General features: G+C 43.9%; 1 protein-coding gene across 4 annotated transcripts in view; it reads right to left on the bottom strand.

The window, feature by feature from the left end:
• The window catches only part of LOC105485039 (leucine carboxyl methyltransferase 1), a 70,986-nt gene that overhangs the window by 3,331 nt on the left and 50,960 nt on the right, over positions 1–16,695 (bottom strand). For 2 of the 4 annotated variants that reach the window (XM_071084277.1, XM_011747222.2), the window contains exons 6-10: positions 14,958–15,060; positions 11,399–11,519; positions 5,962–6,063; positions 4,334–4,425; positions 176–273 (exon numbers count right to left, since the gene is read on the bottom strand). In XM_071084277.1, the coding sequence (XP_070940378.1) occupies positions 176–273; positions 4,334–4,425; positions 5,962–6,063; positions 11,399–11,519; positions 14,958–15,060 (516 nt within the window). The remainder of the gene's footprint in view (positions 1–175; positions 274–4,333; positions 4,426–5,961; positions 6,064–11,398; positions 11,520–14,957; positions 15,061–16,695) is intronic. The other 2 variants (XR_011616355.1, XM_011747223.2) reach the window with 2 other exon arrangements.

The raw sequence follows: 16,695 nt of genomic DNA, 5'->3' as shown, positions 1-16,695 counted from the left end.
TGACCGTACCACGGTACTCCAGCCTGGGTGACACAGTGAGGCCCTGTCTCAAAACAAGAAAGAAAGAAGAGAGAAGGAAAGAGGGAAGACAAAAAAAGAAGAGAGAAAGGGAAAGAAAAGGAAAAAGAAAAGTTCACTACTTCCAGGTCAAGGCAAGAAAAGTACAGTCACGCACCGAGCTCATTTCCTCCTTTGGTTGCCCAGCAAAGGCAGTAATGCCGCATGAGCTGCTCCAGCAGCTCCATTTCATCCAGAAATTCAAGTGATTCTATCCTGTGGGAAGAATTAAAATAGAACAATCCCAGGGTCTGCATTGAAAAGGAAGATCATGGCCCATAGTTACGGATATGAAAAAATGTTCACGATAGGTTAAGTGGAAAGAAGGCGGCTATAAAATAGTAATTATGATGTGGCTCCACTTTAATTTCTTTTCACTGAAAAGAAACAAAGTCAAAACAAAGTCAAAACACAAATGACAAACTAGAAACATGTATTTGCAATTCAAGTGGCAAAGGGTTGAGTTCCTTATTATATAAAGAGCTGTTAAACTTCAGTAAGAAAAACTAGTGGTAACTGGAGGAGACAGGCAGAGTAAATTGAAGCAGATTGATACCGTCAAAACAGGACACTACGCAGCCATTTTAAAAAATGGGGTAGGTCCATACGTATTAATATGCAATAACCTCCAAGACATATCATGGAATTTAAAAAGCAAGTTGTGTGATTTAAAAAGCAAGTAATGTGCACAGTACACCACTCTCCATGTAAAGAAAAAGTGAGACAAATTTGTCTGTATATGTACAGACTTTTGGAAAATACAGAATAAACAAGAAATGGCACTTGTCTCTTGAGAGAGAAGGGAGTAGACCAGCAGTGAGGAGGGTTGCTTTTACTCTATACTACTTTATTCTGGCTTTATAAAAAATTATATGCATGTATGACTTTTCCAAAAAAGCCTTGTAAATCTAAACTTTTAAATATACATACACAGGTTGGGTGAAGCGCCTCATGCCTGTAATCCCAGCACTTTGGAAGGCCATGGTGGGTGGATCTCCTGAGGTCAGAGTTTGAGACCAGCCTGGCCAACATGGTGAAACCCCATCTCTACCAAAAATACACAAATTAGCCTGGCGTGGTGGTGCCCACCTGTAGTCACAGCTATTCGGAGGCTGAGGCAGGAGAATTGCTTGAACCTGGGAGGCAGAGGTTGCAGTGAGCAGAGATCACACCACTGCACTCCAGCCTGGTAACAGAGCGAGACTCAGTCTCAAAAAAAAAAAAATAAATAAAATAAAATAAATAAATATATACACACAGAGAGAAATATGCACAAACACATGGAAACAGCTTCTTAAAAAAGTTTCTGTTTGCCAGGAGCAGTGGCTTACGCCTCTAATGCCAGAGCTTTGGGAGGCCAAGATGGGAGAATCACTTGAGGCCCGGAGTTTGAGACCAGCCTAGGCAATATAGCAATACTCCATCTCTATCAAAAAAAAAAAAAAAGTTTATGTCAAAATATGTACACACTATGGAGGAAAAGTCGGGCATTTTCAAAAAGTATACAGAATAAAATAAAAAAAGAAACAGGATCCATATTCCTACTATTCACAATAGCCACTGCTAACATCGAGTCCTGCCACTTGCCCAGGCCTTGTCTGTTATATGCACGTATGCACAGGTGTGAACACATGTGCATGTCTGTGCATGTTTCTGTATTTGTGAGTTCATTCCCATCTTGGTATGCAGGTCTCAGGACCACATCTGAAGTAAGAATGACTACACATTAACTAATGTGGTTGCTTCCCAAGTCATTCTACCAGGAGACATCCAAAGCAGATCTGATACCAAGTTCTAGAAAAATCCATCACCATACTGAAGGCTCCAAGACAGTTATTACCAAGTACAGCTATCAGGAGACACTACTAATTATTAAGCTGTTCACTAGAAAGAGTGCTCCCAAGGGCAGGAATGTCTTTTGTCCTATTTTGATCATTGCTATAACCCTGGTGCTTAGAAAAGAGCCAGGTACACAGCAGACACTCAGCATTTGTTCAATGAATAGCCTCGCCTTAGGCTTCCTATTATACTCCACAGTTTCTGGCGAAAGCAGATACAAACTACGTGGCATTCACAGAGCTGGACAGGCTGTTCGGCCTGGCATAGATAGACAAAGGCCTTCCAATCTCCTTACCCACCACCCCCACGAGGGTTACACGTTGCTGTCTACAGAAGTCCTGGAAACATGAGACAAATGACTTCCTGGAGGCAAGAGTTTCCTTGTGGTTGATGCTAGTCATAGGCTCCTTTCTGGGCATCTAGAAGCAGTCCCAGAGCAAACCCGTGTCAGGGGTGTTCAAAACAGTCGTCTTGACATATAGCAAATGAAAACCAGCCTGTGGAGAAGGATGCTTCCAGAAGAATCCAGGAAGCACTGACCTGATCACGTGGAGACAGCACTTTCTCAAACCCTCCAGGCTTTCATGGCCAATTATTCACGTACATATTTGGGAAAAACAGTGATACGTCTAAATGTTAAGAAGTTATATGGAAAAGCAAAGCCAAAAATTCTTCTCATGATCTTGTAAGAGACCAAAGGCTATTGATCTTAGGTCTCCAAAGACAAGAAGAAAGCAGGAATCAGGAAGCACAGAGTGATTACAAAAAAAAGAGCTGAAGTGCGCACTAGGGCTGCACATAGATGCACAACGGCGATGTTCTCTCCAGTGTTGTTTATAACAGGGAAATGAAAACAAGATGAATAAACAAGACACCGCAACTAAATGCCTAGCTACAGACATTTTTAATTATTTAAAAATTATTATCAATATACTATATCCACATATCAACATAAATACTATGTACCCTATTTTTTTTTTTTTTCCGAGACAGAGTTTCGCTCTTGTTACCCAGGCTGGAGTGCAATGGCGTGACCTCGGCTCACTGCAACCTCTGCCTCCCGGGTTCAAGCGATTCTCCTGCCTCAGCCTCCCAAGTAGCTGGGATTACAGGCGCCCACCACCACGCCCGGCTAATTTTTTGTATTTTTAGTAGAGACACGGTTTCACCATGTTGGCCAGGCTGGTCTCGAACTCCTAACTTCAGGTGATCTACCTGCCTTGGGCTCCCAAAGTGCTGGGATTACAGGCATGAGCTACCACGCATGGCCCTTTGTACCCTTAAATGGGATATGGCAACCCTCAATATTTTGATATGTAAAGGCAAATACAATCTATTGTTTTCAAAAAGGATGGTGGTTTACAGACCAGTATGTGTAGTATGAATCCATGGATTAAAAAAATAGAAATCTATGTATTAATAAATATTTATCTTTCTATCTAGGAAAAGAATATTCCCCAATATGTTAAGAACTGCTACCTCCCAAGTGTGACTACAGAGGGGACAACTACTTTATACTTCATGCACTTTATAATGCTTGAGGAACTTTTTAGAACCACAAGCATAGATTTCCTTTATAATGGGGAGAAAAGTCCATTTAAAAACCCTCCAGCCCCTTATACGTCCTTGAGCAACGTCGTTTTCCTCCCTCTCCAAAGTTATGTAAAATTTCCACTGCCAAGGTTGCTCTGGGAGTTTTCCAGGTGTAACTGCTTGTTTCAACTAAAATAATCAGTTTGGGCATAAGCCCTATCTCAGCTAATAGCTAATGAGTTACTTTCAAGCTGCTATCAGTGTTTAACTTGTTTCAAAATAGGTCTAGTTAGGGTCTTTTTTTTTTGAGAAGCAGTCTTGCTCTGTCACCCAGGCTGGATACTGTGGCACAACCTCAGATCACTGCAACCTCCGCCTCCTGGATTCAAGTAACTCTCCTGCCTCGGCCTCCTTAGTAGCTGGGATTACAGGCCTGTGCCACCACACCTGGCTAACTTTTGCATTTGTACTTATTTTATTTTTTGGAGACAGAGTTTCGCTCTTTCACCCGGGCTGGAGTGAAGTGGCATGATCTCAGCTCACTGCAACCTCCGCCCCCGCCCTGGGGTTCAAGCGATTCTCCTGCCTCAGCCTCCCGAGTAGCTGGGATTACAAATGCGTGCCACCCCGCTTGGCTAATTTTTGTATTTTTAGTAGAGACGGGGTTTCACCATATTGGCCAGGCTGGTCTCGAACTCTTGACCTCAAGTGATCTGCACACCTATGCCTCCCAAAGTGCTGGGATTACAAGTGTGAGTCACCGTGCCTGGCCTTGTGTTTTTTTTTTTGTTTTTTAAATGAAATCTCCACATATTGTTCTGTTTTTCTGCATTAAAGAATAGAGGCAATCATGCCTTCAGTTCACAATGAATGCCCATCAAGCTGACGCTCACCAACCCCATACCTGCTCACTTCAGCTCGAGGTAACCTGTTGTACAACTCCATCATGTCGACGGCCGATGCTGTTTCCCACCCATTCGACAGGAGCCGTTCTTTCTAAAACGTGCAACGAAGAGAAATGGAGAACTAGAGAACTACCAGGCACTGGCTTACAAATCTGAGACACTATTTTGTTTTAAAGAGACAAGGTCTCACTCTGTTGCCCAGGCTGAAGTGCAGTGGTGTGATCACAGCTCACTGCAGCCGTGACCTACTAGGCTCAAGCGATTCCTCCCCCTTCAGCTGCCCAAGGTGCTGGGATCAGAGGTGTGAGCCAGTGTGCCAGGCACTGAGACGCTCTTAAGCACACCAGACCTCCTCTGAGCTGACTCCTTTCTCAAAAGCACATCCTAGACCCTAATATCTTCTTTTTACTTTCCAACTTTCCATACTGAACAAGCATTGTTATAATGGGGAGAAATTCACTAAAGTACTTCCAAAGAGAAATAAAGGAAGAACTTTTCTATGAGTGACAGTTTTTTAAAGCATTCTAATGGTTATGTGACAAAAGACATGTAAAAATGAACCTATTTATTTATTTATTTTTTAATTTACTTATTTATTTTGAGACAGAGGCTCACTCTGTTGCCCAGGCTGGAGTGCAGTAGCTTGATTTCAGCTCACTGCAACCTCCATCTCCCAGGTTCAAGCAAATCTCCTGCCTCAGCCTCCCGAGTAGCTGGGATTACAGGCGTGTGCCACCACGCCCGGCTAATTTTTGTATTTTTAGTAGAGATGGGGTTTCACCATATTGGCCAGGCTGGTCTGGAACTCCTGAACTGAGGTGATCTGCCTGCCTCAGTATCCCAAAGTGCTGGGATTACAGGTGTGAGCCACCACACCCACCCAAAAAAATGAACCTATTTATATGGGGGCAGGGGTGGGAGTTGTTTTGAGAAAAAATAAATGACTTTTTTAAAGGAAGGGGGCATTACTATAGAGTCAAAGAGGTTTAAGGGACATATCAATCATCTACAAAGTGTGGACAACGTTTAAATCCTGATTCAAACACATCAACTATAAAAAAAAAGGTTTTTTTTAAATAACTGGGGAAATTGAACATGAACTGGGCATTAAACGCTATGAAGGAGTTGTCAGCTTGTGAGGTATGATCTGTGAAATGGTGTCATCATCCTGGGAGAAGCAAGTCCTTATTGGTAGGTGATTCACATGCGTATTTAGGGGTGAAATCATGTGCTGTCCGGGATTTGCCTGAAAATATTCCAACATCAACAAAAAAATTGTGGGAGAATACAGGAAATAATACTGATAAAATAAGTAATACTGAAGTTAGGTGATGGGACGTGTGTTTTTATTTTACCATTCCCTCTACCTTTTTGTTTGAAAATTTGCATAATACAAAGTCAAAATAATAGGGTGTAGGAAATGTAAATGTGTATTTTCTACACCAAGATGGCAAAGCAGGACTTGGTCTTCCCAGTATCATGAACTAGCGGCCCACATGGAGGCTCAGCAGCCTATGGTGGCAGGCACTGAACAGGGCTTCTCCATGATCGTATCTGCAAAGAAAGACCTTTATATATCTTGGTTGACTAACGGTCCTAATGGATGTCCCAGTCCCTGCTCTCTGACCTGTGACTCTAATGACTTGCAAGTCTCCACTCCCGCCAGGTCACACTGGCGTCTCCGCAGGTTTTCAATCATGATCTGCCCAAACCGATCACCCATGTTCACCTAGGAGGGAAAGAGAAGGTAAGACATTACTCTAAGGGTTTGTTAAATATGCAAAATAAAACATCATCATCCTATTTTTAAGCAGTAGAGGCTGACGTCTGATGAGGCACACCCAGCATAGGAAAACAACTGAGGGGCAGGCACCAGCACAGCGCTGGCGGGAGCATAAACTTGGGTAGCCCTGGAAGGGCAATTGGGCAGGATACACCCATTTTAAATGCTCAACCTGGCAGGGCGAGGTGGCTCACGCCTGTAATCCCAGCACTTTGGGAGGCCAAGGTGGGCAGATCACGAGGTCAGGAGATCGAGACCATCCTGGCTAACACGGTGAAACCCCTTCTCTACTAAAAATACAAAAAATTAGCCGGGCATGGTGGCGGGTGCCTGTAATCCCAGCTACTCGGGAGGCTGAGGCAGGAGAGAATGGCGTGAACCTGGGAGGCGGAGCTTGCAGTGAGCCGAGATTGTGTCACTGCACTCCAGCCTGGGCGACAGAGCGAGACTCCATCTCAAAAAATAAAAAATAAATGCTCAACCTGTGATCCACCAACTCCACCGAAAGCAATCTACCCTACAGACACACTTACACGTATCTGCTAAGATGCAAGAATGTTTATCACAGCATTAGGTAACATAGGAAGAATCTGGAAATAACTCCTGGCATGTCTGTATAACGAAATTATATATAGCCATGAAAACAAGAGAAGGAAGACAGATACAGACATGAAATGACCTCTAGGGTAAACTCTTGAAAAGTGAAGTAGAGAGGAATATGGATAGTATACGCCCATCTGTCTTCAAGGAAAAAAAGAATCTCTATGTACATAGAAAAATTCTGGAATGTGGCAGCCTTGCTTTCCAGATTAGAGGACCAAGGTCTGGGGCAAGAGAGAGATTTACTTTTCCTTGTCTACCCTGTTGTATTTTTAATTTTTGTACTCTGCATGTGGTATTACTTTTTGAATTACAAAAACTGATCTAAAAAACCTCAAATTATATATGAAAAACGCCAGGAAACAATATTAGTGTACACCATTGTATATACACTATCGCTTTTTCAAAAATTCACCACTTTCAGCCAGGCATGGTGGCCATGCCTGTAATCTCAGCACTTTGGGAGGCTGAAACAAGTAGATCACTTGAGGCCAGGAGTTCAACACCAGCCTGGCCAACATGGTGAAACACCGTCCCTACTAAAAATACAAAAATCAGCCAGACACAGTGGCATGTGCCTGTAATCCCAGCTACTCAGGAGGTTGAGACAGGAGAATCACTTGCACCCGGGAGGCAGAGGTTGCAGTGAGCCAAGATTGTGCAACTGCACTCCAGTCTGGATGACAGACTCTTGCCTCAAAAAGAAAAAAGGACGGGTGCGGTGGCTGATGCCTGTAATCCCAGTACTTTGGGAGGCTGAAGCAGGCAGATCACTTGAGGCCAGGAGTTTAAGACCAGCCTGACCAACATGGTGAAACCCCATCTCTACTGAAAATGCAAAAATTAGCTGGGTGTGGTGGCAGGCAAGTATAATCCCAGCTACTAGGGAGGCTGAGGCAGGAGAATCGCTTAAACCTGCGAGTTGGAGGTTGCAGCGAGCCGAGATCGCACCACTGCATTCCAGGCTGGGCAACAAGAGTGAAACTTCATCTCAGCGGCGGAAAATCCGCTTCACACCACAGCACTGCTAGACAAGAACCAACACCATTTTGGTGGAGAGAAAGGAATGTGGCACTAATGATCACATGGCACTTCTTCATTCCAGATAGAAAGTGTTTGTCAGCACATACTCTGTCGTTTTATTGCCTGGGTTTGAATCTTTGCTTGACATTTAAGAGCTTTGAGGCTGTGTGTAAACTACATAACTCTGTGCCTCAGTCTCCCCTTACCTATGGAATTAGAATAGTACTAGTATCTACTTGTGGCTAGCTGTGATAATTACATAAATTAATAGGCCAGGTGCAGTGGCTCACACCTGTAATCCCAGCACTTCGGGAGGCCGAGGTAGGCAGATCACTTGAGGTCAGGAGATCAAAAGCAGCCTGGCCAACATGGTGAAACCCCGTCTCTACCAAAAATACAAAATTAGCTGGGAATGGTGGCACACACCTGTAATCCCAGTTACTCAGGAGGCTGAGGCAGGACAATCACTTGAACCTGGGAGGTGGAGGTTGCAATGAGCCAAGATTGTGCCACTGCACTCCAGCCTGGGTGACAGGGTAAGATTCCACCTCAAAAAATGAATAAATAAATAAATAAGTTAATATATGTAAAACTCATAGAATAGTCCCTGCTATATAGTAAGCAAAATCTAAGAATTTGCTACCACTGCTTTAGAATTATGATTGAAATTATTATCATCCATGTAGTTTTGTCATCTTAAACTACTAATTAGAAAACAAGCTAAGCATGGTGGCTGATGCTTGTAGTCCCAGGGCTTTGGGACGCTGGGGTAGGAGAACTGCTTGAGGCCAGAAGTTTGAGACCAGCCTGGACAACACAGCAAGATCCCGTCTCTACCAAAAAAAAAAAAATTTAGCTGAGAATGGTGGTGTGCACCTACAGTCCTAACTAATGGGGAGACTAAGGTTGGGGGATCACTTGAGCCTGGAAGCTCAAGGCTGCAGTGAACTATGATGGCACCACTGCACTCCAGCCTGGGCGACAGAACAAGACCCTGTTTCTGGAAAAAAAAAAAAAAAAAAAAAAGGAAAAGCAAACAATGTAAGGCATGTGAGCAATTAATACATGTTTGTGAGGTGCTGATCATTTTGTGTTTGTTAGGAAATTACTGAATTAACTTAAATGTTCATTATGCACCAGGTGAGGGTGGCGAGTGGGAGCAGAACCGGTTGAGGGACAGCTGTGGACAACATTTTGAAAACTGGCATATTCCCAGGCTTGCTCCAAAGTGACAAGATCTCTGGTCAGAATTCACTGAATCCATCATCTCTCATATGATGTTGAATAAACACTTGTTCAACAAAATACACAAAGTAAGGAAAGTGAAAGCAGCAGCATAAATCCGAAACGTGGAGTATGGACAGTGGAATTTGTTTCCCCAGATGTGGTTATCCTGAAAGCAAAGATAGGTCCCCAGGATTTATTCACATCAAAAGAAAAGACCAGTGAGGCCACCTTCCATTACATCCATCCATCAGGACGGAAGACAGAGTCTGAGGAGCGCTCCCAACTAAAGAGAGGGAAGGATGCAAAATCAACCAATCAAGAACCATCTACACAGGAACCTGGGCAGGAAGGGACCTGGGGAGGAGGTTGAGAGACCAAGAGCTAGCCCTAGATCTGTCCATAATTACGTGACACTGGGCAAGTCCCCTTATTGATCTTTTGTGTGATAAAATAAAAAAGAAAAGGAGATTTAAAAAAAAAAACTGACCAACCCGGGCAACATGGCAAAACCCTGTCTCTACAAAATAAATTTAAAAATTAACTGGGCATGGTATGTGCACCTATGATCTCAGCTACTTGGGAGGACGACCTGGCAGGATCATCTGAGCCCCAGGTCAAGGTTGCAGTGAGCCATGATCCCCACCACTGCACTCCAGCCTGGGTGATAGAGTGAGACCCTACCTCAAACAAACAAATAAACAAAAAGCAATACACAATAAAAATAGTGAGCATGTATCAGTGCTTATCATGCGATAAGCCACTGACAGCATCTCAGGAATCTCCATAATAATCTGGAGAGCGGGTATCATACTTTTTTTTTTTTTTTTTTTTGAGATAGAGTCTCAAGTCTGTCACCCAGGCTGGAGTACAATGGTATAGTCTCAGCTAACTGCAACCTCTGCCTCCCTGGTTCAAGCGATTCTCCTGCCTCAACCTCCCATGTAGCTGGGATTACAGGCATCTGCCACCATGCCTGGCTAATTTTTGTATTTTTAGTAGAGACAGGGTTTCACCATGTTGGCCAGGCTGGTCTCAAACTCCTGATCTCAGGTGATCTGCCCACATCGGCCTCCCCAAAGTGCTGGGATCACAGGCGTGAGCCACCGTGCCCAGCCAAGAGTGGGTATTATTTCTTTAAAAACAAAGAACGGGGGCTCAGAGAGAGCAAAAAATAGCTGATGCTTACTTACAGCTGGGCAACACTGTCAGTGCTTTTGGATACATTAACTCATTTACATCTCACAACAATGCTATGAAGTAGGGACTATTATTTTCAGATGAAGAAACAGGCACAGAGGGACAGCCGGGCATGGTGGCTCACGCCTGTAAGCCCAGCACTTTGGGTGGCTGAGGCAGGCAGATCACCTGAGGTCATGAGTTTGAGATCAGCCTGGCCAACATGGTGAAACCCCATCTCTACTAAAAACACAAAATTAGCCGGATGTGATGGTGCACACCTGTAATCCCAGCTATTTGGAAGGCTGAGGCAGGGGAATGGCTTGAACCTGGGAGGTGGAGGTTGCAGAGAGCCAAGATCGCGCCATTGCACTCCAGCCTGGGCAATAAGAGTGAAACTCTGGCAAAGAAAAGAAAGAAAAGGAAAAGAAAGGGAAAGGGAAAGGGAAAGAAAAGAAAAAAAAAGAAACAGGCACAGAGGGGTTGTGTAACTTGCCCAGGTCACACAGCAGGAATGCCCACCTCTGGAGCATGGACTCCCAATCACTAAGCTGTGCTACCTAAGGTCACATAGCTGAGAGCACAAGCCAGGGCCAGGATTCAACCCAAGCTGGGCTATTCCAAAGCTCTAAAACAGAACTTTTTCTGCAATAAATCAGAAGAAGTAAACAGGCAGCTGGTAAATCATACACAGTCATCTTAGAAACTAGAATATTTTACATTAAAATCCTACATTTCCAGCTTCTTTCAAAAATCAGTAGTTCTGGCAGCTCTAGGCTCACATGCCTACATGATAACAACTGGCTGTAAATGGACAGTGGCCACTCCCGTGAGGTGGGACATTGGTGCTCCAGTTCACCACAGTCCCCAAACCCTACACTACTACACCTGGCTGACTTCCTCCACTGGTACCACCTGCCTGTCCCTGACAGCATCTGAGTTGCTACCCCGAAATGCTGGTAGCCAAAATCCCCTTCCTCATGTTCTATGACTCCACGGTACATGTAATGATAAAAATAAGAACTTGAAAGACTTTTGTAAAGGCTAAGACAGAAGTTCCAATAACTCTGGCGAAAAGTCTGCAGGAGGTCAAGGGGTCAGGAGTACTAAGATTGCTGGTTGATGAATAAAGGAGATATGTGAGAGGCTGGAGGAAGAAGGAAAAGGATAAGGGAAGTTATCCGAAGGGTGCCGGGAGAGGGAAACCACCACAGGGGTCCTGTACAGAATCCAATTCTCCTGTGCTTCCTTTTACCTGTTCGTAGTTTATGAACATGGCTGCCTCAAAACTGCTGGCTGCCCACTTCAGGAGGTTTGCAGACTGCTCTGGAGTCATGTAAACCAGCACACATTCAGCTATCAGGAGTGTTGGCAATCTTAAGAGAAGAAAAAAAGGCACATAAATTTGTTATCATCAAGTCAGGACCCTCTAATCATACTGCAGTGCTGGTGGGGCAGTCCATGCCCCAGGGAAATCAGAAGGCCTGAGCGAGCACAGCCCCAGTCAGGGCAGAAATACTTGGGGAATACCATCACAATCCGAGCTTTCTACTGTGAACAGGTGAGCAGTGAGCAATGATTTGGGTGGCAATGAAAACATGTTAAGCGTGTGTGGTGGACTGCAAAAACGGCTACAAGTTCTCCCCTGCTGCGCACTCACACCATGCCAACATAACACTGAGGCTTCTCCCATTTGAGAGGTGTTTATTCTTCTACCCCTGGAATCTAGGCTGGTCATGAAACTTTTGCTTTGGTCAACAGGACAGTAGCAAACATGATGCAAGCAGAAGTTTTAAAGTCACTTGCACATTGGTGCTTGCTCTCTTGCTGCACTTGGAAACCTGAAGGAACCCAAGCTAGCCTGCTATAGGAGGAGAAGGAACCATCTGAAGGAACCCAAGCTAGCCTGCTATAGGAGGAGAAGATCTGCGGAAGAGAAGGAGGCCTCCCAACTGACAGCCAGCCAGACCCTAGCTGGCCTGCCCACTATCCACATGATTGAACTCCAGGATATCAGCTAAACCCAACCCCAATCAGAACCATCCAGCTAAGCCCTGTCCAAACCGCAGAATAACCTCCAGCTAAGGAAGGCCAACCCAAACTGCAGAAGAACATCCAGCTAAGCCCAGCCTAAACTGCAGAACATCCAGCTAAGCCCAACAAGAAACTGGTTGAAAGAACATGGTATGCCCTACCCAATGGACTACTATGCAGCTCATAAGTATGATGTTTCAGGGACTGTGTTTATTGACACAAAAGCTATCCATGGTCCCCAGATTCAAGTGGCCTATCAGATGCTTCCCTGCACTTCTTCAAAGCAGATATCCCAGGAGTAACTAAACAGTCAAATGTCATTAGCTGTTTAATGTCTCTTTTCCTTACACAGCAATGTGTAAGCTGTTTTGTTCATGGCTCTATAGTGAGTACCGGTACCTCACAGAACCTCGATTATTTGCTAAATGAGTGAATAGACTAACAAACAAATGATTGTATGTGTACATATACACACATATATTTGATTTTTTTTTTTTTGAGACGGAGTCTCATTCTGTCACCAGGCTGGAGTGCAGTGGCGCAATCTCAGCTCACTGCAACTTCTGCCCCTTGAGTTCAAGCAATTCCCCTGCCTCAGCCTCCGAAGTAGCTGGGACTACAGGCACACACCACCACACCCAGCTAATTTTTGTATTTTTAGTAGAGACGACGTTTCTCCATGTTGGCCAGGATGGTCTCAATCTCTTGACCTCGTGATCTGCCTGTCTCAGCCTCCCAAAGTGCTGGGATTACAGGCGTGAGCCACCGTGCCCAGCCGATTCTTTTAAAAGTTCCAAAACTGGCTGGGTGCAATGGCACACACCTGTAATTCCAATACTTTGGGAGGCCAAGGCAGGCAGATTGCTTGGGCCCAGGAGTTCAAAGCAAGCCTGGGCAATATGGTGAAACCTTGTCTCTACAAAAATTAACTGGGTGTGGTGGTGCACGCCTGTGGTCCCAGCTACTCAGGAAGCTGAGGTGGGAGGATCACTTGAGCCTGGGAGATTCACGCTGCAGTAAGCACAGATCACGCCACTGCACTCCAGCCTGGGTGACAGAGTAAGACCCTGTCTCCAAACAAACAAAAAGTTCCAAAATTATACACATAGCATAATCACATTTTAAAGAAAAACATATATTTACAAATTTTGGGATAAAATTTATTAAGGTGGTTATCTCTAAGTATTGGGATTAGGAATTATTTTTATCTTCTCTTTGAGGAACCATCAAAATCATCAGCAACAATTAAAACTACAGAAATGAAGAGCTCGTTTGCTAGAGACTTCTTTGACAATTATCAACATTCTCAACCGCTAACACTTACAGGTGGGTTCTATTAGTATTCACATTCTCACTTTTTTTTTTTTTTTTTTTTTGAGATGGAGTCTTGCTCTGTTGTCTAGGCTGCAGTGCGATGTCGTGATCTTGGCTCACTGCAATCTCCACCTCCTGGGTTCAAATGATTCTCCTGCCTCAGCTTCCTGAGTAGCTGGGGTCCAGGCGTCCACCACCACGCCTAGCTAATTTTTTGTATTTTTAGTTGAGATGGGGCTTCAATATGCTGGCCACGCTGGTCTCAAACTCCTGACCTCAGGTGATCTGCCCACCTCGGCCTCCCAAAGTGCTGGGATTACAGGCATGAGACACCACGCCCAGCCTATAATTCACATTTTTCAGAAGAGGAAACAGATGCAGAGAAGTGAAGTTATCCAAGGTCATGGTCTAGTGCATGTTCCTGTCAGGATTCAAACCTGTGCAGCTGGACTCAGTTCCCAGACTCATGAACTACAAGGAACATTCTCCTTAGGCATATATGCAAGATCTTCTCAAGGGGACACCCACGAAAGTGGAACTGCTATATCCTATGGTACACATACTTACAATGTTACTCAATACTTTCAGATTGCTCCTCACAATGGTTGCACCAAGTTCATTTCCAGCAGTGGTGTATCATTCCCTATCCCCCATATCCTTGCCAACACTTGATACTGTCAGCTGTTACATTTTTGCCAACTTGGTGAGAGTAAAATAGAATTTCATCCGATTATCACTGATGCCCAATACCTGTTTCATATGATATTCAGTTTCTTCTTTGAACTGCCTGGTAATCTATCCTTTGCCCATTTTTCTATGAGGCTTTTAATGGTAGTTGTTCTTTATATATTCTGGACACCAATCTTTTCTTTATATGTCACAAACATGTTTCTATCCATACAATTATCTTCTCTCAAACTTTTATATGAAATTAGGCACCAGTATTTTTACAAAGTAACACAGGTGATTCAGATGTAGAAACAGACTTGAAGAACAGTATTGCTTAAAAAATTTCAGAAAACTAGGCCAGGCGTGATGGCTTACAACTGTAATCTCAACACTTTGAGAGGCCAAGGCAGGCAGATCACCTGAGGTCGGGAGTTTGAGACCAGACTGACTACATGGAGAAACCCCATCTCTACTAAAAATACAAACTTAGCTGGGTGTGGTGGTGCATGCCTGTAATCCCAGCTATTTGGGAGGCTGAGGCAGGAGAATCACTTGAACCCGGGAGGTGGAGGTTGCGGTGAGCTGAGATTGTGCCACTGCATTCCAGCCTGGGCAACAAGAGCAAAATTCCACCTCAAAAAAAAAAAGATTTTTTTTCAGAAAACTAGGTAGCAATGAAATAAAACTTACAGAATAAAAAATAAGAACATGAGTATCATGCTGCACTTCCGACTGGCCTTATCTCATAATTAGCATAAAATCACAAATGTAAAAGAGGTTTTAAAAAAAAATCTCACTGTGTATTCATGTTACATTTCTTTAGTTTCTCTTCCAGTTCAGACAGGTCTCGGAGATCGGCTCCAATAACGGCATATCTCTTTGAATCCAGTATGTGTCCATCTGCAAATGCAATCAGAGGCTATAATTTTAATGAATATGTCTTTTCCAAAGTTATAGTAGCCTTATGGTTTTTCCCTACTATAAAAATACACGCATCATTGTTAAAAAAAAAAAAAAATAGGTAAGAGGAGGGTAAAAATTATCCAAAATCGTATCTTCCGAAGATAACTATTCGTGTTTTGGTGTGTAACATTTCAGCATTTTGTCCTATGTGCTTAAGTTATTGCACACAACAAAAACACATTCTCCCTCTCATGCACATGGTGGGCGCGCACGCACACACACACACACACCCTGAATAGAGAAAAGAAAATGGGACCACCCAATATGTGGTTTGAAAACTGCTTTTCCTACATAGCAACAGCATCAGGGACATCCTTCTGTACAATGATTTCATAGCATTCCACTGACTGGATAAAACATAACTTATTTAGCCAGTCCCTCACTATGAGATGTGGTATTCCTAAGTTTTCCCCATCTAGGCATTGCAAGCATCCTTGTATATACATCATGAAGCATCTGTCCAGTTATTTCTTTAAAGTAGATAGTATGAGCAGAATTAAGAGATCAGAGGGTAGCCAGGCGTGGTGGCTCAAGCCTGTAATCCCAGCACTTTGGGAGGCCAAGCTGGGCAGATCACGAGGTCAGGAGATTGAGACCATCCTGGCTAACACAGTGAAACCCCGCCTCTACTAAAAATACAAAAAAAAAAAAAAAAAATTAGCCGGGTATGGTAGCAGGCGACCTATAGTCCCAGCTACTCTGGAGGCTGAGGCAGGAGAAGGGCATGAACCTGGGAGGCGGAGCTTGCAGTGAGCCGAGATTGCACCACTGCACTCCAGCCTGGGCAACGGAGAGACTCCATCTCAAAAAAAAAAAAAAAAAAGAGATCAGATGGTAAGCCTATTTAAATATGGGGACCCATTAGCAGGCTGCTTTCTAAATGTTATGCCCATTTGTGTTATGTTTTAAAAAAGACAATTTATGTACTAATGTATTCACAAATAAAATGACAGCATTTGCTTTGAAAGACTCCAGCAGAGGTAGGATGAAATGATATCTATAGTGATTCTCAGGCTTCAGTGGTCATCAGAATCAGCTGGGTGGCTTGCTAAACCACAGATTGATAGGCTCCACCCCAAGTTTCTGATTCACTACATCTTCCACTAGCGGAAACTGACATTTCTAGCGGCTGGGCGCGGTGGCTCATGCCTGTAATCCCAACACTTTGGGAGGCCGAGGCGGGCAGATCGCGAGGTCAGGAGATCAAGACCATCCTGGCCAAGATGGTGAAACCCCATCTCTACTAAAAATACAAAAATTAGCTGGGTGTGGTGGCGCACACCTGTAATCCCAGCTACTTGGGAGGCTGAGGCAGAATGGCTTGAACCTTGGAAGCGGAGGTTGCAGTGAGCCAAGATCATGCCACTGCACTCCAGCCTGGTGACAAAGCAAGACTCTGTCTCAAAAGAAAAAAAAAAAAAATTTACATTTCTAGTAAGTTCCCAGATGCTACTGATGCTTAGTCTGAGGACTTACACTCTTGGAATGACTGCTACAAATAAAATGAGACAGTTAAGTGATGGGTACATGGAGGTTCATGAACCTAGTCACAACGTATTTGCGTACACTTCA

This window comes from Macaca nemestrina, chromosome 18 (assembly GCF_043159975.1).
Source record: "Macaca nemestrina isolate mMacNem1 chromosome 18, mMacNem.hap1, whole genome shotgun sequence".
Classification (NCBI taxonomy): domain Eukaryota; kingdom Metazoa; phylum Chordata; class Mammalia; order Primates; family Cercopithecidae; genus Macaca; species Macaca nemestrina.
The sequence above is the reverse complement of the archived record's forward strand: the minus strand, read 5'-3'. Positions and strand labels throughout refer to the sequence as shown.